A 24187-nucleotide genomic window follows, 5' to 3' on the forward strand; every position below is an offset into this window, starting at 1 on the left:
AAGTTTTTTTTTTTTTTTTACATCTACAGCTACGAAACTTACGTTTTTTTGATATTGAAGTTTTTGATACGTTGCATCTATATGACTTTTCAGGGATTCCATATTGGATTCATGTCACAGGCGCACGTCTAAACATTTTCTTTTTCTTCTTATTATTGGCTTGCGCAATGGGATAATTTGTGACATTTTTTGGAGGAGTATCTGGATGAGTTTATGTGGTTTGACAGGCATGGAAAACAGCGACGAGACACGATGAGGAATAACATTCAACATATTGTTGAACGGTATCCTCAGCGTGTGTAAATACGTTATCTTGTGGAACATCGTGCACATTTCTATTCACAACTGTGGGCCAGAAATGACTTGTGGGATGGGATAATTTGCAACTTCTTATTTCTATGATGATATGTCAAAGACTTTTGACATACAACTGACTTGTCTTTTGGACTTTCAAATTAACTTCGACCCGCAATTCAGCCTGCACTTGAGATAAAGAGGTAAGTTACCTTTTGAGGTTTAATTTTAGCTTTATTTCTTTGGTACCTAAATGTGTCGGTGCGAAAAATAGTATTAAAGGCAGGTGGCTCCGGCCAGTTTCTAACATACCTTCAAAAGGGACTCTATATAGAAAGACGGGGCCGCGGTAGGTTAATTACCCCAGGGGCGGAGCCTGGAATCTGTGGGAAATTTCAACAACAACCACCTCGCAACTTCAAACGGCTACATCTCAACTTCAAACGGCTGTACAGTCGTAAATACTTATTTCCGCGCTCCAGAATTTTATTCTTCACAATTAGCAGGACATACTCTTTATATATATAAAAAAGAAAATCCGCTGCGAAATTGAGGGTGTAAGATGTTGACATGGACCCAATAAGACTTAAAGTGAGAGAAATATCTTCTGCATTTTGGATGTGAATTAACTAAATGTGGAGTTTTGAAAATGGAAGAATGGAAGCCATCTTGTAAATCTGGTTGAAGAAAGTGACATATTGAGTATACTCAGATGTAAAACTGTGCATGCTAAAATATAAGAAAAAGACTTACTGTACCTCAAAAGGAGATAATATAGAAATATTTTCTTCATATAAATTACATTTATATGTATAAATGTTCTTGTTAACAAATGCATAATTTGATGCTGTTGTAACGTTTGTTCTTTCTTGTGTTTTATCAATATAATTTGCATAAAAATACTTATAATTGTTTGAGCATAAACACTATTCCTCAGCATATGTAAGCTGGTATTCCTTTTCAACATATATCCGTAGCTACCTACTGAGCTATAACATTAATTTGAATTCTGACAGGTATTTACATAAAATGATGTGCCAGTCAGGACTTCATATTTAACCGAGGACATTTATCAAAGTGATTGATTAGTGAGATAGATTAACTGAATTGTCTTCTCGATATTTCGTCTCAATGTCTGTATCTCATATCTTCTTTTTTCATTTTATCGTATTAACACCACGGTCGTATTGCATTTTCACAACAACTAAGACAATATGGCATCGACAGCTACCAATTCCTGCACAGCTCCACACTCACTTCCTCTAATATGTCCCACATCATCTGAACTAACGCAGGGCATTATGGTATTGTTGAAATTAAAAGAGACAGAAACATGTTAGTTTTATATGATAATAATAATAACCCATGGGGCATACCTTCCGACTGCTGGCTTCACTCCCACGTGCCTCAACAGAGGTGGGCAATCATCCGACCAGTTACGGGATGACATTTGGTCAGCACAACGGACCTCCAGTCATTGTTGTAGTTTTCCATGACTGGGTTACGCTACTCATTGATAACTCCTCATGATGCTGGCTGGCCACCGGTTCCATACACTGGCGAAAATCTTCGGAGAAAAATTGTTATGCTTCCCTGAGAAGACTCAAACTAGCATGAATCAGGTAACCCAAGCTCAAATCCTGATGCCTTAGACCACACAAACATGGTGCAGGGCAGTTTTATTTGAAAGGATAAAAATAATTTTTATTTTCATGTGCAAGTAATTAGTAACCACAATTCTCCACTGAACACATTAACATTACCTTATTTAATTCCTTCACAGGATCTGGCAGCGTGGGATACTCCTTACTTCATGCACAAAATGAAGAGTGAATGGTTGCAAGTGAGAAGCTCTGAATATGCCCCCTATTTCTCGTTAGGAGCATGCATGGAAGGCCTTAATAATCTCGTGCAGCAGCTCTACAAGATTTCTCTTGTGAATGACGAGCTGCAACCGGGTGAAGTTTGGGCTTCGGATGTTTATAAAATTGCAGGTAAATCATTTGTATCATTTAACGTGAAAGGATTAAGCCATGGTGGTGCAGTTGATATCTATAGCCACATATTTATGGTGAATGAAAGACCAAGATTTTGGTACAAAAACAGCACATTTCACAATCAAAAGTGGTATGTAAAATGGCATTTCCGTACTCCAATGGACAACCTGTTGGTGACTCATACTTGGACAAAAGGACGCCAACCCACCCCTTCCTTTTTTTTCCACCTGAAAGCTTGTAGGAGTCAATCAGTACTCATTTGCTTTGTTGTGTTTGTGGGAATGGAAGTAGATAGTTATTTGTGGAGATATCATATGTTTAAAAATGCCAAAGCACAGGACGGTCAGATGTGTATTAATTAAATGATGCATTGCTACAGAAGCTTGTTTTACCACCAACGGAAAATGTGATTCTTGTCATTTAGCATCGCTTTTCTTCCACTTCTAGCTAATTGCGGCAATTAGAATGAGTGATGATGTGATGGAATTTATGAAGGAACACTCACAAAGAACACCCAGGCTGGGGTTCGAACCCGGAACCCTTGGTGTCGTAGCCATGCTGTGTTAATCATTCTTCCTCGGAGGTCGGCTCCACTGACAGAAAAGTAATTTTCCTTCAAGCTTGTGTTAAATTACTTTACAATATGTCTATTAAATATTTTAACTCCCTTGTACATGTATAGTTTTATATAACGGCCTTGTTCAAAACTGTCAGATGCTGACGTGAATTTCGGCTCCTCTGAAAATGTTTTTCTACCTCTTGCGGTATTCGGAAACAGGGTTAAATGGTGAACAATGCACACTGTGACAAGCCGTTATCTTACATTATCTCAGTTCTGAATAGAACAATGCCAAATTATGTGAAAAACTTAGTGTAGTGGCCTTGTGTTGCATACACAGATTAACAGCTCACATACTTGTAAAAAAATAGAAATGCAAAGCTTCAAATGTACCAGGTTGTGTTATCCTAGCCTTCTTGCAAGTGAAAATTTGACTCAAATTATGGTAAATTGTTTGAGGATAATTTGTGTGCAATCAACACAACAATTAACACAAGTTTATTTCTTGAGAAAAATTTTAATTGGAATATCTTTTATTGTTCTGTTAAAAGGTGCAATTTTTTTTGTAATCACTTGTGAACACTTGCTCATGAAACTGTGGCATTTGTTCAAATTTGCACAATCATTAGCACAAGCTCTTCATGTGAAAATTACTTTAACTGACGATTCCCTGCAAATCTGAATTTTGGTCAAAATAGTTTTAATTGTTTGTGAGTTGTTAGCGCACTTTTATGTATGAACTGTAATGCTAATACAGCATAGCCAGCCCAAGATTTATGAAAGGTAGGGGTACATGTAATTTTTAGTAGTCAGCCCTCATTTTACCATCTTTCCTTGCCTTTGATGTTCTTTTCTTTAGGAATACTGGGCGAAGGGGAGTTGCCCCCCCCTCCTTTTTGGCACATCCTGAGTATAATTGTGCATTGGAAGAAGAAAATTGAAATAAGTTCATACTCAATGTCCATTTTGTCTTTTTTTGGGTGCCTATTTTAGTGCCTTTTCTTATTTTATAGTGCCTTTTAAGTGCCTATTTTCATCATTTTTGCCTTCCTATTTGAAAGGTTTTTAATGCCTATAAATATACACCCTAGTAATTAGATTGAAGTGTTGAGAGGTTGTCAAAGATCTTTGTGTTTTTTATGTGACATGTATGTAGATCTGTTTATGAAACACAATGACAAACAATACACACAGTTGATATATCTTGCAGTAATTCATGAAGATGAAGGACTCTTGGGGCACATATATTGCGACTTCTATGAAAGGCCTGGGAAACCAAATCAAGATTGCCACTTCACTATAAGAGGCGGAAAGGAGCTGCCAGACGGATCTTATCAGGTAATCAGCTGTTTTGTGCATCACTAAAGCACAGGTGTCGTTCATGGCTGACCGAGTCTTTTTCTAGGGAAAAAATGGAAAGTCCTACAAGCACCTAACTGTGTCAGTTTTTCGAAGTTTACCACCCCTGCCAACATTGTGGAAATTTCCAGATTCCTTTGGCATAGAAAGAACTGGGCTGCAGTCGTAGCCTACGCGGAACATCTTTTGTCAGTGCTCCATGTCTTTCCAATTGTTTTCCCTTCTCAGATGCTCCTTAAGGGGCTCAAACAAATCTGATAATTACTGAGGGCTAAGTCTGGACTGTAAGGGCATGGGGAAAACCTCACATTGCATTTTGGTGAGGACTACGTGTGGTCAGCATTGTCATGGTGAAGAATGACTTTTCCAGACAACATTCCCAGTCTTCTATTGCGAATAGTATTATGCACGCCATCCTTAATCAATGTGTAGTAATACTAGGCATTAATTCTGATCCCTTCTCCAAAAAATCCACATGAATAACATGTTGTTCTTTGTCAATCTGTTGACATTATTCATACATTCTTGCCTGTGACAGCATTCATTCCTTATACTGTGATTGTAATCTCCTCAAAATTTCAGATGCGTTCACATTCTCCTTCATAAGCAATTTGTTTCTACACCACTACTCCACAGCTACAGTCATGCAACTTCCTCCTACTTTTGCCTCCTTGTACTTTTGTGCCAACTACATCGGGGCCAATGTGCAAGGTACATCCTCCAGCAGTTATATATTCTGTCAAAAAATTACCAGGAATTGTTAAATAAAACGCACAATTTTCATTTATTCATCACTATTTATTTTGTCGCCTTCAAAGTAGGCCCCATTTGAAGCAACACACATATGCCAGCATTTTTTCCAGTCTTGGTAACACTTTTTATAGGCGCTTTCCGGTATGGCCTTCAGCTCCTTGCACGAATTTTGCTTTATGGCTTCAATCGAGTCAAAACGGGTACCCCGGAGTGGCAATTTTAGTTTTGGAAACATAAAGAAGTCACACGAGGCCAGATCTGGTGAATACGGTGGTTGTTCGATTGTATTTATTGTGTTTTTGGCCTTAATTCGGTCACAACTGTCGCTCTATGCGATGGCGCATTATCGTCGTGTAAAATCCACGAATTGTTCTTCCACAAATCTGGCCGTTTGTGACGTATTTTCTCACGCAAGCTCTTCAATACGGCCAAATAGTATTCTTTATTGACCGTCTGTCCCACTGGAACGAATTCATGATTCACCAAACCACGAATATCGAAGAAAACAATGAGCATCACCTTGACTTTTGAGCAACTTTGACATGGTTTTTTCGGTTTCGGCTCGTCTTTTGTCCTCCATTCTGATGACCATTGACTTGATTGCATGTCAAACTCGTAGACCCATGTCTCGTCACCAGTTATGATGTGTTCCATGAATGTGGGATCAGAATTGGCGCGATCCAGCATCTCTAAAGAGACCTGCTCACTGTACTGTTTTTGAAGAAAATTCAGCTCTTTTGGAACAAGCCATGCGTCGACGCATCTCATGCCCAAAATATCCACCAAAATCAAACGAACAGACTCGTGAGAGATGTTAAGGTCACTAGCTATCTCTCTTAAGCTGGAATGGCGATTATCGAGCACAATTTCCTTCACTTTTTCGATGTTTTCATCGGTTGAAGAGGTCGAAGGTCGTCCAGAACGTGGCATGTCTTCGACGATCTCTCAGCCCTCCTTGAACGTTTGTACCACTCGTAAGCCCGTTTTTTCGATAAAACTGATTCACCATAAGTCTTTTCTAACATTTTTAGAAAGTCAGCACACGAAATTCCATTCGCAACACAAAATTTAAGGCAAACTCTTTGTTCAATAATTTCGTTCATTGTAAAAATCGTGATGCACTACTGAAGTGGACTGATTCAACCTCCTGCTGTAAACAAACTGGTTCACAGATCGCGCTCATGTTTGGCATAGTAATTAAGTACAGAGCTACCAACTTACGGAAAAAAATATTTTTAAAAAATCATTTGCGCGGGCCTTTTAAATTACAAATTCCCGGTACTTTTTTGACAGAAGGTATTATTCTCTACCTATTCGCCAATTTTATGCACAAACATTAAATGACCCTTGTACAGGATGTACATAAAAATATATAGCAGTTTCAACAATTTTTTATTACTCGTAGCGACGGGGTATGTGAACAAATGTTACATTGGGTGAAAAGAACTGCCCAAGTTTGTGCAACTTACATTACAAGTGTTCAATGTGTGATCCCTTGGTGTACGTCAGTCGGAAGTCCATTTCCTGCCACACTCGTATATATCCCCAAAGGAAGAAATCACATGGATACTGCCAGGACAACACTGAAAAGATGCTCAAGCACAGCTAGATTGATTGATTGAATTAAAATTGTTGGGTGCATCTGCACATGTGGCCATTTTCCACCTTTCAGTGTATACAGGGGAAATATACCCTTATCTAAAATTCTTACTTTAAAATTTAAACAAGGTGTGAAAAGCCTCTTGGGAGAAATTAAAAGTGGAAGGTTATGAAGGAACTCACAACACATTAAAAAGTAAGAATGTACTAAAAACATTCTCTCAGGCAGTGGAAGAAACCAGCTCTTTGCAAAAGCTAGAAACATTTGATAAAACACTGTTGTCATCTCCTAACAGGAATGACAAACAGTTCGGAAGATTAAAAGTCTGCCCGAGGAAAGCAAATTCGGTACATTCAACAAGAATATGCCGCATACTTAAAATAACATTGCAAACATGACACACCGGCAGGTCCAGCCCTTGCAGCAAGTGACCATGGGTTAGACGGCTGTGTCCAATACGAAGTTGGGTAAGAAGGTGATACGTTTACTCGTATTAACGAGGTATCCAGTGGTTGTATTTTTAACTGAATAATGCCGAGCGGTGAACGATGAGACTCGCTGAAGTACACAGACTCCTCTCAGGTACAGGGGTAGTGTTAGACAACGACAATTATTTCATAGCGCAGCGAAATAAAATCACATTACTACCATAGATAAAATGAAAGGATTTATTCTTTATTTTTTATTTATTACAATTATAGATTTCGGACGAACGTGAGGATTTCCCTTTAACGGTGCCTTGACCCAACTAAAACACATAACCTCGATGCATGGCTATCGGCATACCTATGGTCGCATAGGCCTAGCTTGCACCCTGAACTACCATAGCAAGATGTAAGTACAACACCGAGCAGTTCTTTTGAGTTTTAAAATCTATCGACAATCTGCGGCGAATGTGTGTTAATTTCTTATGCGAAATCCTCACTTTTATACTATTTCAAGATCACAGATCAAATACAGATGAAGCACTTGCTAATTACAAAAATATGCTACAGTCGCCGCAATGGAAATCTTTACATTTGAACACAATTGAAATCTTTACGTGGTTATCGCGCATGCCAACTGTCCCGTTGTTATACTCCGAAATAAACAAAATGGGAGGGCTCTATAGTCTTGTGCTTGTTTGTGATTGAAGTGTGCATTTTCGTCAAATCAGTCGCAACACGAATCACAGACATACCTTGTTGAAGCAAAGTCAATGCATGAGTCTTCTCTTCCATTGTCAACTTCTTTCTCCCCATTGTCTTCTTAGGCAGAAACAACGAAATGACGTCGGTGACATATTTTGAAGTGATGACGTCACAAAATATGGATCTTATCAAAGGAACGCTAGAAACTCCATCCTTCCACCTTCTTTCATGAAATAGCCAAGTAAAAGACATGCTGTTCTATTTTGCTATTTTCACGATATTGAGGAATTTGAATAGTTGATGGTTTTTGTCACTTCTGCCCCTTCAGCGTCTCATTTTTGTGTGGCTCCACTAGACTTCCTTAGCCTAGTCGCAAATCCAACCCCTGGTGTCTCAGGTCACTCTCAATTTAAACTATTTAACTTTATCTTTTGTACCTTTAAAACATAACTGTTCTCTTGTAGTGGATCTTTAGGCTCATCTTTATAGAACTAAGATTTACATGTATATTATTGAGATGTAAAAGTAAATCCCATGGTGCAACAGTTTCGAGAACCAAATTCTGATGAGCAGTTTTCTTTCTTTTATTTTTAATGTATTTATTTGGTCCCGGGTTCGATACCTGCTGCAGGCACATAGTGGTTCAGATCCCACTTTAAACTGTAGGTCCAGTCCCAATTAGCCTTAATGTGCATAAAGTGGACTTAAAACTCCAATTCAATCAATAATGTATTTATTTTTAATTTATTTTATTTTACTGGGTGACTCATAGCCAGAGCATCAAATCTCCTTTGCACTGTTCTGGTTTCTTTTCAAGTAGCCTCCAAATTGTCCTAATGATGTTGGGAAAACACCGAGAGCTTTGAACTTGCAGTGAGAATCAAACCCAGGACTGCTGCCAAAGACTAAGAGCTCTAACTATTTAGCAGCACAGTTGTCAGTTGATATGTATCTGTATTTTCTATTGAGGTTCAGAATTCAGTCTGAATGTGATGTTTTTCTTCTTCCTCTTGTAGGTTTTCGTAACCAAAGCCCATTTTGCGACTACAGGATTTTTTCTCTTTTTGATCCATTGTATAACCGATTTTTTTGTTAAAAGTTTTTAATCATTGTTATAACTGTATCTTTAACCAAACTAAAAATAAGTGTCTGATGAAGGAAGCCTGTGTTCTTCTGAAATGTCACAACAAAAACTGTGTTTTTATGCTTGTAACATGTTGATTCCACTAACTGACATTTTTTAATTTGTTCCACCATTGCTTTGATCTTCCATTTATTTCGGATTTCTTCACTTCTAATTATGTCTTGTGAGGTTACTCTTACAGACTGCAAGAATGTCATATGTGAACATGGTAGCGTCGTCGCCTTGTAATCGAGGGGTCCCAGGTTCGATACCCAGTGGAGGCACATAGTGGTTCAGATCCCACTTTAAACTGTAGGTCCAGTCCTGATTAGCCTTACTGTGCATAAAGTGAACTTAAAACTCCAACTCAATCAATCATTTGTGAACAATTTATTCTACTTTTATCATGTTGACGAAGAGTCCAACATTTGCTACCATACAGAAGAGCCAGTTATGTTCTGGTAATTTATTTTCAGAAAATTCTTGTGAGAATTCCATTTAATCTATTATATTTTATTAAATATTTTTCAACATCTTTTTGATGTTGGAACTGTGCAATATGGCTTCCCAAATATATAAAGTCTGTTACCTGTTCAGTTATCGTTTATGACTATTTTCACTCTAGGAAGTTTTTTACCATGTATTGCCATTGACTTTCTTTTATCCTTGGAAATTTTCATGTTGAAGTTCGAAAACGACTCTTTGTAGATCATCTTCACTTGTTGCCGTCAGTATTACTGTTTGTAGTATTGTTTTTCCGTCAATATATATTCCTGAAGGCTTTAAAGATTTTCATTGCTGAATTATTTTATCAAGATAGAGAATATACATATAATAATGAAAAAGGGCCAGATCCTTGTCTTATTTCAAAGGTATGACATTTTTCAAGCACTCTAGGCATAATATACAAATATTACACGTCACATTGCTTCGGTAAAACACAAACGCAACCTGGGATAAAGAAATAAGAAACTACTTACAATTTTTCGATTTCAGGCTTCAGCCATCTTCTTTCAGTAGTGGTCATGATAATTTTTCACCTCATTCTTTATTGATATTTTTTTCTTTCCAGAATCGAATACAAGTTGACATAATTTCTACAAAGTTTTATATTAACAAATTTGATTAGTTTTTTACAATATTGTCTGATTTTAAGTTATTATTGAATAATTTGATATAAAATAGGTTTTAAAAAAATCGCTACTATGTTGGGATATGGTTTGCTATTGTGACTTATGAGTATTTTTCTAACATTTTTCTTTATTGTTTCTGAATGTTTTACTGTGGTGGAAATGAGTTAATATCTTGATCTTTTTTACAGAATTTGGAATTTTATTTGGAATTGAGAAGATAAACCACATGTAGGAAGATAACAAAGTTTAATTTCTAATTGCCATATAGAAAAATGTATGTAATTTCCTTTTATAGAAGTAATAAGAAAGCTAAATTTTTCTTGCACAATGGCTTCCATATCAATATAATTTGCATGATATTGATATAAAGGCTTCTGTGTTGTATATGCTACTTATTGTGTATGTGCTTAGTTGTCAGTAACAGTTAACAGCTGATGTATTACTTTCTGCTTGTTACAGAATCCAGTAGTAGCACTAATGCTGAACTTCCCCATGCCTCGCTGGTCGAGCCCTAGCCTTCTGACTCCCAGCATGGTGGATAATTTGTTTCACGAGATGGGCCATGCCCTTCACTCGATGTTAGCGAGGACCAAGTATCAACATGTCACAGGAACTAGATGCAGCACTGACTTTGCAGAAGTTCCGTCCGTCTTGATGGAGTATTTTGCTAACGATCCAAGGGTAAGTCCTCTTTCTATTGCTATAAATAAATAAAAAACAGGAGTTTAACCTGGCGTTGGTCACCTGATGTCGGAGTAAGGCTGGTGATTGACATTGTAGCATGATGCTAACACCTCCATTTAAAAAAAAAAAAAAATCATTGATCTTTTTTGGTTCTCATTATCATTTTTCATTCATTATATTTTTTAAACATATTTATACAAATCAGTGGCGGCTGGCGGCAAGTATGATGGGTAGTGCCAACGTAATCAAGAAATCGAAAAAAAAACACCTCCGCAATGCCCCCGCCCCCTCCTTGAGGTTGCCCCACAGGCTAAGATGTTTATCCTCGTTTGGTAACGTGGAAAACAGTGTGTGTTTAAGTAATAACACACTAATATGATTCATCTTCATCTATCTATATACACTACAGGACACTTCACTAAAAACACAATTACAAGAGGAAGGGAAAACAAATCTTCTCACCTTCTCCTCCCCCATGCTCACGTATTCCAACTGGATGTTTAAAATATTCTAGACATTTGATGTAGAAAGAAATTGTCGAAATGCCAAAGGAAACTCGCATCACCATAGGATTTTTTACTTTTATATTTTTAAAAAGTCTGGATGGCCCTCTAGGCGCATCTATCTATTATCAAAATGTTAATTTAACTTTGGAAAAATACTAGGTTCGTTTCTCCAAAAGTTGGCAGAAAAGTAGATAGTACCTTTTTCAAGAATTACTTCCCCAACGGGTCTTACAAATCCGTCGTATTTAGCGACTTATCTCTGAAGATGGCAACTGTGTCAATACTGCGAAAGTTCCCTCGCTGTGCCAAGCGAAAACGGCCACGACTGGTGTCTTAAGGGCTAACCCCATTGGCTAACACCGCCCCTTGCCACCTTCTTCCCGGCTCATGGTGGAAATGGTACTCGCTGAGACTTCTCCAACCCTCTGCACGTATTTCAACTTGGTTAGGCCAGCTCTTGGGTGGCGCGGACCACTGCCTCGCCGAGGGTATGAAACAGCTGGCGATGCAGTGAGGAGGTTGGGGTGGTCATATCTAGTCTGTGGTTGGGATGGTCGTCACGTCAGCTTGACCGATTGCAAGATTCGAATCTCCTTGTTTGTAAACTATCAATGTATTAATTTAACAATACTTGGGCTAGGTATGCATTTCTTCTGAGGGTAGTGCCATGGCACAGAGGCTCTTCCCTTGAGCTGCCGCTGATACAAACCATATCAAGTTAACTTTTGCAAGAAATACAGAAACACACTTCAATATAACATATCACAAATAATAGAATACAATAAAGTACTATGTAATGAAATGATTTAGATATATTGGTGCTGATTGCCCCTTTATAGCCTGAGCTCTTAAGCCAGGTAAGGATATTTTAGTTTTTGGAGACACTGTTTTATTTTTGTTATTCTAAGAGTCTGGACCCTGTATAGTGTGACTGGTGCAAAAGAGCCTAAGTGTTGATGCACCCAAAATTTTTAGTTCATATTCAAAATTCATAGTCTGTATCATCCATTAACCATTAAAAAGTCACTAAAAACACGAAGAACAATACAATTCACGGAAACAAAATTATTTTAAAAAATGAAAGAAATCAGTCCCACAGTTGGTCGACACATAAACATCATGCTAACATTTGGCAATGTGTTGACAGAATCACGGCATAGCTCCTAATAACAGAAGAGAACAATCCAACCTATTTTCCCACATGTAACAAAACAAAAGACAGCTGGACTGCATCTCCAAGAGCTTTCATATTTTACAACAGATATGTAAGCAGATAATTTTCAATGTTAGCACAGCACTAACATGTTGACCAATGCCAGGTTAAGCAAACTTTGATGAAGAAAGCACATGCTATTATTTCTAACAAAGAGAAGCTATGGCTTGGGAAATTGAGTTTGGGACGGAACTTCATGGAGTGGGAGAGTACCCTGTAGGTACTGATACGGCAAAGTACTAGTGTGCTTTTGCCAGCCATTTCCGAGAAAAACATTTAAAAGTTTTCAAGCACTCATAATTAGGCAAATATATTGTCCTATTGCCAGTGGCCACGTGGTCTTGTGGTAATATATCAGTTTAACGCACCGAAGGTTCTGCATTTGATTCCCTATCCATTTCCCTTAATTTCTTTATTAAGTCGAGCAATTGTTGATTACATTTTTATTTAATTGTTTATTTAAATAAAGATTAAATAAAATTTTATTTAATTTCTTGGGAGAGGGAGAGGGAATACTCCGTGTCAATTTTTTTTTTCAAAGTTTTATTTATGAAAATGATTTATTCAATTTTCTCCTCTTTTGACAAACATTTGCATATTAAATTATCCACTTGTTATATTCGACAAAATATTATGTATAGCAAAAGGTGTACATTTTCTTTCTTGAGAAAATGATGAAGAAACAAAACACAAGAATACTATCGGGGCCTCCCCGATGGCGCAGTGGTAAGCGTCCTTGCCTTGTAATCAAGGGGTCCCAGGTTTGATACCCGGTGGAGGCACATAGTGGTTCGGATCCCACTTTAAACTGTAGGTCCAGTCCCGATTAGCCTTACTGTGCATAAAGTGGACTTAAAACACCAACTCAATCCAATCCAACAAGAATACTATTCACAATCATTGCTTGTATTTACATTTTTGTACACAATCCAGAATGGTATTATCATAAAAGCATGGAAATAAAAAAAATGACAGTTCACATACCAAATAAAATATGAATTTTTGCAATAAATTTTGGAAAAAATAAAGGCAATGAAAGGGGAATTGAACTCGGAACCTTTGGCATGTAAAGATGATATGTTACTACGAGGCCACCGGGCCATTCGGCAGTCGGACAATATATTTGCTAAAGGCCAGCCACACACCGGAATCGACATGACATGATGCAATGAGTCATTTTTGTTGCAAACTGACTCAGGGAAGCTTTAACATGATGCTCTTATGGGCAGCCACACACCTGATTCAAGTCATCTTGCAACGGTTTGTGACTAGAGGATCGAAGGTCCATGGAATTTGTTCTCATGTGGAGGAGCTTGCGAGAAAACAATCTGCACATATGGCAATCCATTCACTTCAGGCACAGACATCAAATCAAGGACCAGAAACGGGGACAACTTGAAGCCAGCAATTAAATGTAGTCATTTTGAAACTTACATTAAATGTTGATATCGTATTTTGTAACCAATTATTTGCTAGAAATATATTTAATTTACAACACATAAACTGATACATCAATTCTATATACACATTGAGACACTGATGCTGCTGTAAACTGTTATACTTATAATGCATCGCTACCCACTTCCCAAATTATAAAAGACAGACCTACACCTACTGCATAGATGGATGAAATCTGCTTCAGATTTTAGCTAACAAACAAAATGACTCGTCGTGTGTTGTTGCTTTGTGACTTGTTGTGTTGCGTTGGATCATGCCGGCCTCCATGGTAGAGTGGTTATCACAGTGTGCTACAACACCAGGGGTCTTAGGTTTGGATCCCAGCCTGGTCACGGGTGTTCTTTGTAAATGCCCCTTCATCAATTTCATCATATCACTCATGCTCATCTTCACGATTAGCCAAAAGTGGCAGAAATGCGAAGTACAATAAACAAAATCAATAAAATGTTACATTGCATCGTGTCCCGTCGTGTCGGTTCAGGTGTGCAGCTGGCCTAATGAAAGCTTCAAAACTATGAAGCACTTTTTTCTCGCAAACTGCTGGCTAATGCACGTAAACACGTTGTCATATCAAGATTACCTTGCCACTGTGTGAAGTTCCGTCCCAAAGTCAATTTCCCAAGTCAATTTCTCCTCTTGTAAAATACAATTACGCTTACTAAATTGGAAATTTTGGTGTGCATTAGGTGGAGATTACTGTGAACACCATACATAAGGAAAGGTAAAGTTCCCCATGCACTTCGCACCATGCCATCAGCCATATATAGGAGGAAGTGAGGTAGGGCTTACACATTCTTTCCATCTCAGCCGTAGTGGAGGTGATGTGATCAGCACCATGCTTGACCACCTTTACCTCCCAGGATCATCCTCAGGTGCCCATTTATTTGAGGCTGGGTGAGCACCAGAGCTGCTTTATGCAGGGAGAAGTCTGAAAAATTCCAACCTTAGATGACACACTCTGGGAATCAAACTTCAGTCTCCTGTGTGGCAGTCCTACCCACAAGACCACTGCAGCTCCGAACATTAATTTGTATATTATAATATGATTGATATTATATGCAGAGGGATATTTAAAATATTTTCAGTGTAGCGGAAATTCTACTCTTGAAGCTTCAGGATACTATATAAATTATACATATAGTTCCCCACAATAAGAGTAAAAAATTAACAACCAGAAGGGTTGTTAGTCCTTTCAGATACTAACCAGGTTACAAGCACAAAATAACCGTCCTATGCACATTTTCAAAGTTTATTAATTTCCTAACGTTACCCTTTTTCACATTATTGTAGGGATGGATCAGATTTTTTGGTACCCTGTCAGCATCAGCTGATACAGGCATATTGCTGTATCTGTAAAATTACCGATAATTTTTCCACTCTGATGTATCTATGTGTATGTATTATAGATATTTGTAGCTGAATTTTGGCATTTTTTTTTATAATAATAGCAAAATTACGAGGGCCATCCGGAAAGTAGTACCCGTTTTTTCAATTTTAAGAAACTAACAAATATTTTTTAAAAAACTTTGTAATTGTTAACAACAAACTTTAAACTACTTCTCTACATAGTCTCCATGTACATTTAAGCATTTGTCATAACTAGGGAGCGGAAGTTGATGACCTAAAAAATATAGGTATGTGACCTATAGAATGTCTTAAAAAATGGGAAAAAATGACGTAAAAAAATGACCATTAAATTTGTTAGTTTCAGGTTAAAAATTGAAATGAAAAGGAAATTAAACAAAATGAAACCTTGCTTTGAAAAAAAAGGCACCAAATCATACCACATGCACATTCAATTAAAATATGCAACGAGGATTTCCAATGGAATCAACCGAATAATTTTAAAACAATTTAATGAAAAAGTCGTATACAATGAATGGATTGGCGTAAAATGCATTAATATCCCACATTCTTGACTGGTGATGTAGTGTGGTGTGTTTCTGTGGCACTGTAAAGAAGAAGAAATTATCACGATCCACGTAAGACAATTGTTGTTTAGAAATTTAACAAATTGTATTAAAAAATAGGGAAACCAAAATTAGGCCAGTCTGGTCAGGGTATTTCCAGCCTCTCCTTATCTGATCCTAATTAAATCTGAGTTTTCCACAGATGGGCACCTGGTGCTTTCCCCCGACACAACAAAGATTGTCACCAGTACAGCATTTCTTTTGCTCGTAAATTGCAATCCTGCGAGATATAACAGTTGGGCTGAAAAGTTCGTAGGCTAACATAGTAAAAAATATTTTTTTGACAAAATTCGATTTTATTATTCAATATAGTTGCCTTTGAGGGCGATACTACGATTATAGCGGTCATACAATTTTTCGATGCCATTTTTATAGTACGATTTCTCTTTAGCCTCAAAATAGGCCTCAGTTTCGGCGATTACCTCTTCATCAGTGCTAAATTTCTTTCCAGCGAGCATTCTTTTAAGGTCTGCAAACAGGGAAAAGTCACTGGAGGGGCAGATCTGGAGAATATGGTGGATGGGGAAGCAATTCGTAGTCTAATTCATATAATTTTGCCATCGTTTTCATTGATTTGTGACACGGTGCATTGTCTTGATGAAACAGCACTTTTTTCTTCTTCAAATGGGGCCGTTTTCTCTTCATTTCATCATTTAAACGCTCCAACAACGCTATGTAATAATCGCTGTTGATGGTCTGGCCCTTTTTGAGGTAATCAATGAATATAATACCATGCGCATCCCAGAATACTGATGCCATAACCTTGCCAGCCGACTGTTGCGTCTTTCCACGCTTTGGATTCGGTTCATCACGTGCAGTCCACTCGGCTGACTGTCGATTGGACTCTGGAGTGTAGTTATGGAGCCATGTTTCATCCATTGTAATATATCAACGGAAAAATTCGTGTTTATTACGGTTGAATATCGCTAAACATTGCTCCGAATCATCAAAACGTTGTTGCTTGCTCGCGGCACCCATTTTGCACACAGCTTTCGCATGTTCAAATATTCATGCACAATATGTCCAACACGTTCCTTTGATATTTTTAAAGTCTCAGCTATCTCGATCAACTTCACTTTACGATCATTTAAAATTATTTTGTGGACTTTTTTGATGTTTTCGTCGGTAACAGCCTCTTTGGGGCGTCCACTGCGTGCATCGTCTTCGATGCTCATTTCGCCTCGTTTAAATTTAGCAAACCACTTCTCAACGGTTGATTTTCCTGGTGCAGAGTCCAAATAATGTTTATCAAGCCAAGCCTTGGCTTCAACAGTATTTTTTTTTCGCCAAAAAGCAATGCTTTATTAACACACGAAATTCTTTTTTATCCATTTTTTCACAATAACAAAAGCTGCTTCACTCACAATGTTATATCTCACGAACTAATTATCCGGCAGCTGTGAAATTTATACACGTATCTTTTGAAGGTTAGTACTAAGTAAAAATCACATGGATTTAATTCTAGTAATGCCATCTATGAGTCAACCTACGAACTTTTCAGCCCAACTGTTATATAGGCCTTGGTGAAAAGACTCGAGAATATTACCAAAGTGAAAGAAGTGACAAAATATGACGAAACAATACACCGAATATTGCGAAAAATGATGGGGAAATGCCGAAAATCAGAGAAAATGACCTAAAACCTGAAAATTGGCAAAAAAATGCACTTTAAAATTACCTTTTTTGGGTTCTAGACGAAGTGTAATATTGTGTATATTTAATGGGCATCGTGTCAGAGATGTCAGAAAAAAGATGATATTTCATCAACTTCCGCTCCCTAGTCACAACGTGTGATGAGTTTTTGTAACCCAGCTTGATATTCCTCTTTTGTCAGTCCATTGAGAAAAGTAGTCACCCCTTCTTTCAGTTCCTCATCCGTGAGGGATGCACCTTGCACAAATTTTCCCAAACTTCAGATGATCTTTGACAATTTCGTGAAGAATTGTTTGTGAAACATCAGTGAACTGTTCACTGATTTCATCCAGTGTGACGCACCGATCGTTCTTGATGAATTCGTCAACTGCACTCAGCAGTTCGTCCGTAATGGGCTCGGAAGTTGAAGGCCTATAAATTGCCAAAAAAGACCTAAAAATATCAAAAAAAGGGACCTAAAAACGGAAAAAAGGATGTATAAATGTGATCCAAATTAATTAATAACTTCAGTTTTAACCTCCCATCTCCTCCCTCTGCGCGGCACCTCGCGATCTTTAGGCGTGTGCTGTGTGGTCGTATACACCATGCTGAAAGCTTCAAAACAAGAGAAAGTTGCCACTTACAGCGCGGCCTTCCAGAGAAGTTACGGTTAAAGGATCTTGTACCGTACCTGCTTCAGTCGTCCAAAAATGTTTTTCTCTCGTTTCAGGGATCAGTTCAAATATATTTATTTCTCTCTTTTTTTTATTTCGTTACTACAGAAAGGATGTTTAAGAGATGTTCTTCCTTTAGGTGCTGTCTCTCTCCAAACATTTTCTCAGAAACTTCTCTTGTTCGTCTTTGTGTATTTCTTTCCCCTTCAAGTCCTTCCAGTTGTTAATTTTCCTCATCAGTATCGGAAAATGTCCAATTATAACACCATTAAGCCTTGTTTCCATGATATGAAAAACTCAATATGCTGACCAAGGCAGAAATTTAGTTTAGTTTATGTTTTATAATAAAATAAATTTCTGCCTTGGTCAGTATATTGAATTTTTCATATCATGGAAACAAGGCTTAATGGTGTTGCTTTTGATGGAGTTGCATCTTGTATGCCCGTAGGAGTTGCATCTTGTATGCCCGTAGGTGCAATCTTTTGTGAAGCACGGTATGCACAGTTGTTGGTGGGATGTTTAGTTGTACACTAGCTTGTCTGATGGATTTGCGAGGACTTCTTTGGAACACCTCTCGAATGCATTCAACGTTCTCCTCTGACACTACGCTTGGCATGCTGACCTGCTTTTGACAGCAGATTTCCAGTCTCTCTAAGTTGTTTGTTCCATTTCATAATTGACAAGTAACTTGGAGCAGCTGTCCTCGGTGGAAGATTGTACTCACAAAAAAGATGCTGTACACGCATCACAGATTTACATTCCACAAGCGACAACACACAGAAAACCTTTTGCTGAGCCGTCCACATTGTGACTCACTCGACTTTTCTGCGCATGCGCATTGGCGCGCGACTTATCTCCACGTTGCACATGCGCATGAGTGGATTTAAAATTTCCAAGGTTGCTCTTTTCAATAGTACCAACCGTTTCTCATTAGCACTAATACATTTTACGTTATAAAAATTTATTTTATTATACATATAAGCATGTATTTATGAATATTTTAGAAAGTTTTAATTTTCAAAATTTTCAAGTATCGGTATTGTTATCAGTGGGAATGTAGAAGGCTATCAGTATCGGTATGAATATTGGTTCAACATGGTATCAACTTATGACTTGTACAGGATGCTGCAATGAATCAAGGAACACTGGATATAGCTAGTGGTTGCGTTAGAGGTAACATATCACCATGGTACCTTGCGGTCCATTCTTTACCATTCAGTTATGATGGAGTCATGAAACGGGCACAGAACGCATTCACTGTAAAACAATGTTAGGGAAACAGTGATAGGTATGTATCCACACAGCATGCATTTCATGGTCCGGTACTTTCTACCCATGTCATCAAAACATTGGTAAAGAAATTTTCAGCGAAAAATGCAGGCACGACCAGCACTTGAACTTGGATCTCTGGCATACCGTGCCATTGCTCTACCACTGAGCTACAATTTTTTGCTATCGCTGTTTTACCTGTGTGGATTCGTATCTGCCAGTGCTACCACAATGGGATCTGTTGCCTTTGAAACACAGTGGATTTCGACGATGCCTGGTTCCTTCCAGCGTAGAGATGTTAATTATAGAAGATTAGGCACACAAAGGATAGCGAAAAATCGGGTGAGGCCAGGCTGGCTCGGTATCAGTGGTAGAGCAATGGCATGGTATGCCAGAGACTCAGGTAGAATGTGTAACGTATCCAAAAGACTGTGTGGACACGTAACTATTTTTTTTGTAATACGCTTCTACAATGACTGCAAGCTGTGTCCCATTACACAACTCCACCATAACTGAATGGTAAAGCAGGGGCTTCAAGATAGCGGTAGTCACATGTTAGCTCCGTTGCAACAACTAGCGATATTCAGTGTTGCAAAATCACCCAATCCATTGCCACACCCTATATTTTTATATTATTGTACACAAAATATTGTGTTTTTTTTAAAGTGAAAATTCCTTTGTTGTGTACAATTTCCAGGTGCTCTCGACATTTGCACGCCACTTTCAAACCCAAGAGAAGATGCCGCCTTCTATGTTAAGTCGCTTGTGTGCATCAAAACACCTGTTCCTGGCATGCGAGATGCAGCTGCAAGTGTTCTACTCTGCGCTTGACCAAAAGTTCCACACGGATCATCCGCTCAAGGGGTCCACGACTGACATCTTGGCTGAGGTGCAGAATGACTACTACGGAATCCCGCATGTTCCCAACACGGTAAGTCCTTTGATTTATCCTCGAACTGCCGTGGCAGAGTGGTGGTTGCATTGCAACATGATGCCAGGGGACAGAGGCAGTGGTGCCAACTTATATGGGGCCCAAACTGACCCAATAATTTGTCATGGTGGTGTTATTATTACAGGGTGGCTACTTACCGGGAATTCCTTGAATTCCATGAATTCTGCTCCGGGAATTATGCATGAATTCTACATTAATTTTTCTCCGTAGACACGAAAAACTGCAACTTTTATTAATCCAAAGGAATTCATACATTTACAAAGTTTTTTAGTTTAGCTCGTATTTTTATTGAGGAAGGAAAAAGAAAAGAGAGCTGCATAGAAAATACAACAGAATTTTCTGTCCATTTAGGGTCCTTTGCAGAACAATCAATCTGGCAGGCAGAAGATTATTGCAAGACATATCATGAAGTTGATTAGGTAAATTTGAGTTTGAAATTCTCATACAATTAAAAAAAATTTGTACATTAGTGTATTCCGTAACATTTGTGACTGCTGGTGGGACTTTTCAAAATTCATGGCAGGGCAGATCTGTAAATTTTTTACGATGAAAATATAAAAAAAAAGTTGTGTTGTATAAAGTATGTGAGGTAGCTAATGATAAAAGAAAATAATCTATTGAGTTTTCCATTAAAGGAAACCCTTGTGGCTTTTCCAACTTGAAACATGTTTCAAGAAAATTTGATTCCCATGAAATCTCCCAGCATTGCAATGATTACCCTCAGAATATAACACTAACAAGGAGAGGCAACAGCTTGGGAAATTGAGTTTGGGACGGAACTTCGTGTAATAGTAGGGTAATATATTGATAGCTAAGATACTAGCATGCGCTAGTCGACCACATCCAAGAAAAGCATTTCAAACTTTTCCATGCGTGTCTCATAAGGTGAATATATTGTCCAACTGCCAAGTGGTCAGTGGTACCTTATGTTTCACATGCCAAAGGTTCTGGGTTCGATTCATATCTGGTTGCCCAAGATTTTTTCTTAACTCTAGGAACTCTTTATCAGATTACTTATTCAAATTAATATGAAACTAAAGCTTATTTAATTTTGGGAGGGGGGGAATACTCCTTTTTGAATGTATCTTTTAATTTTCTTGTTATTTTAACCCATTAATGCCCAAATTATTTTTTTCTGTAATTTTTACTATTTTATTGTTTTATTCACTTGAAAAACACTTACATAAACATATTACAATGAACAAATATTTTTTTGCATTCACAGTTTTCTCATAATGTGCCATCCTCAAATGAGGATGCTGGGCAGATATGAGATTAAATTGTCATTTAGGAGATTTCTCTAAAAATATGAGTTATAAGTAAATAATTATTTTAATTGAACTTTGCAAAAACTGTGCACTGTTTACATAAATACTGTTTCAGATATTTAGCGTATTATCTTCCTTCTCCTCAGACTTTTAGTTTATTTTGAATGGTATGGTACAAAACAGTTGATGCACAGAGTAATGTTGCACTTCTTACAATATGTACGTGGTTTGGCATTACAACCCTGCTTCGCATGTCTTCTTTGCTTGCTGCGACGAGCGACTAAATGTTGCATTCCGTCTAGCCTTATGTCTGGAATCACATTTGTTGTCATTCTATCGCACGAATAAAATTTCACCACACATATCGAATCTGTAGTCGTAAGTTCCTCTTGTTTCTTTAGAAACACCACATCTATTATCCCTAACTGTTCCTGTTCCTCGGTTCCCTACATTTCTCAGACGCAGAAGTAAATCACGGCTTGCAAAGAAGTTGTCAAAATAAATACTGTGGCTGTCTGCAGATGAGACACAATCCAGCATTTGTAAAACCACTCTTGATCCAAGGGCAGTGTCATCTCTTCCAGTATTTGTCACTTCCTTAACTACAGTAGATATTAAAATTGAAACAATAACCACAGAGAGCCCAAAATTTGTACCCAAAACTTATTGGCTTTCCTCTAATAAATTGTTTCAGTCTGTTACGCCCAAAGTACTTTACAATCATCTCATCTATAGACAAACATTCTTCAAACACACTATAAAATATAGAATTCATTATATTAATCAATGGTTGCACTTTGAATCCTGGGTCATTTTTTTTGCTTCAGCTAAACTGTTATCTTGAAAATGAATCAAACTTCTTAGTTTCAGAAAAGTGTTTCTTGACATAGCCTCTTTCACAACGTCAACACCTAAATCTTCTTCCTCTGACCAGTAAAATCGTTCTGACGGAATCTTGTGATATCCCGAAAATAACAATATGCCAATGAACACTCTCACATCATTAGTACTCAATTGAACATTTTGCAAGTTCTTCTGCAAGAATTCATATCTTACTGTTTCCTTCACTATATGTTCCCAAGCACCTTCCATTTGCTTTTCAAAGAGTTTATTTGGTGTCAATGGCAAAACACGGATTCTCATTTCCTGTGCAGATATGTTTACTTCATTACCACGAGGTGCCAGCTTTGTGTAATTTGGATGCATTTTCCTCCAGTTATTGCTTTCTTCACAAAGTTTCCTCTTCTTAGATTTACCCTTAGCTGCCTTCTTGCGACTCGATGTAGCAACAGCCGAAGATTGAGTTTCTTCTCCATTCTGTGATGTTGATTGTGAATTTCCTGCGACATTACAAATCTCTTCTGCATATTCATCCCTCGGAAGTTGATGACACATATTGAATTTCTAATGATCGTGGAACATCATTTACTTAAACTTCAGCGAAGCATTCATCTGGGCCTTCTTCCTCATCAGTCAAACTGTCTACGTCAGGTGGACACAACACTACATCAATATTATCACAATATTCATCACAAACAGTTTCTTGAAACCCAGGATCCTCTAGTATATCTGCTATTTCCTCGAGCGTTAGAGCACGAACCTTCTTGCATGACATGTTGGCACAATACGACTTCACAAGGAAACAAAACTAAAGTATTGGCAACAGTGTTTTACACAAAGTCATTGTTATTCTTTATGACAATTGAAGTAGTATCTTTGAAGTGCCGCAAAACAATACAAATACAGAAAAGAAGGATAACAATGGAAGTAAACAAATCATGCTACGTGAGGAAGGAAGGAATTTTTTTGGTGTATTTTTATGCCCAGCATCCTTATTTGAGGACACTTATTTTTAACATCATATAGAAATATAGAAATATTGTGCACCATTTAGAAAACATAGTTAAGCCAAATTTTGGGCTATTCTCTGTTAATTCCGTTCGTTTTTTAATTAACAGGATTTACATGAGAAGAGTAAAGAAATATTATGTGATAGGTTGCAGATTGATGGGTTGCCACATTCTGTTTAATGTTTTATAAAATATAATAATATTTAGAAATTGAGGAAAAATAAATATGTACATTATACTAAGAGTGCAATTGACATTAAAAGGTAGTAATTTATGGAAAAAATATCATAGAAACTCTTCAAAATATTTTTAACGTAAGTGTCCTCATATGAGGACGGTGGGCATTAATGGGTTAAAAACAATTCCATATTAACTTATCCACGTGTTATTTTTGAGAAAATATTTTGTACAGCATTTTTTTTTTTTTTGAAAATGTTACAAAAAAAAATACTATCACAAGCAATGCATTTATTAACATTTTTTTGCACTCTCCAGAGTGGTAATTATCGTAAAAGAATAAAAAAGAAATATTTCTCGACAATTCGCACAACTAAAAATGAATTTTCAAAATAAAAATAAATATTTGCTCGAGTTAATAGAAAAGAAAAATATTAGCAGGAATGAAAAGAGAATGAAACCCATAACCTTCGGCATGTGAAACTAATATGCTACCACCAGGCTGTTTGGCAGTTGGAAAATATCTTAACCTTATTAGACTCCATGAACTTTTAGGACATGGAGGGGGGGGGGAGGTGTATACATA

At 37.5% G+C, this 24187-nt stretch overlaps 1 protein-coding gene across 5 annotated transcripts in view; it reads left to right on the plus strand.

The window, feature by feature from the left end:
• The window catches only part of LOC145982204 (mitochondrial intermediate peptidase), a 75492-nt gene that overhangs the window by 36189 nt on the left and 15116 nt on the right, over window positions 1-24187 (plus strand). For all 5 annotated transcript variants that reach the window (XM_083115777.1, XM_083115779.1, XM_083115776.1 and 2 more), the window contains exons 7-10: window positions 2078-2288; window positions 4061-4188; window positions 10408-10629; window positions 20052-20285. In XM_083115777.1, the coding sequence (XP_082971903.1) occupies window positions 2078-2288; window positions 4061-4188; window positions 10408-10629; window positions 20052-20285 (795 nt within the window). The remainder of the gene's footprint in view (window positions 1-2077; window positions 2289-4060; window positions 4189-10407; window positions 10630-20051; window positions 20286-24187) is intronic.

This window comes from Lepisma saccharinum, assembly GCF_977018435.1.
Source record: "Lepisma saccharinum chromosome 12 unlocalized genomic scaffold, izLepSacc3.1 SUPER_12_unloc_1, whole genome shotgun sequence".
Taxonomy (NCBI): Eukaryota; Metazoa; Arthropoda; class Insecta; order Zygentoma; family Lepismatidae; genus Lepisma; species Lepisma saccharinum.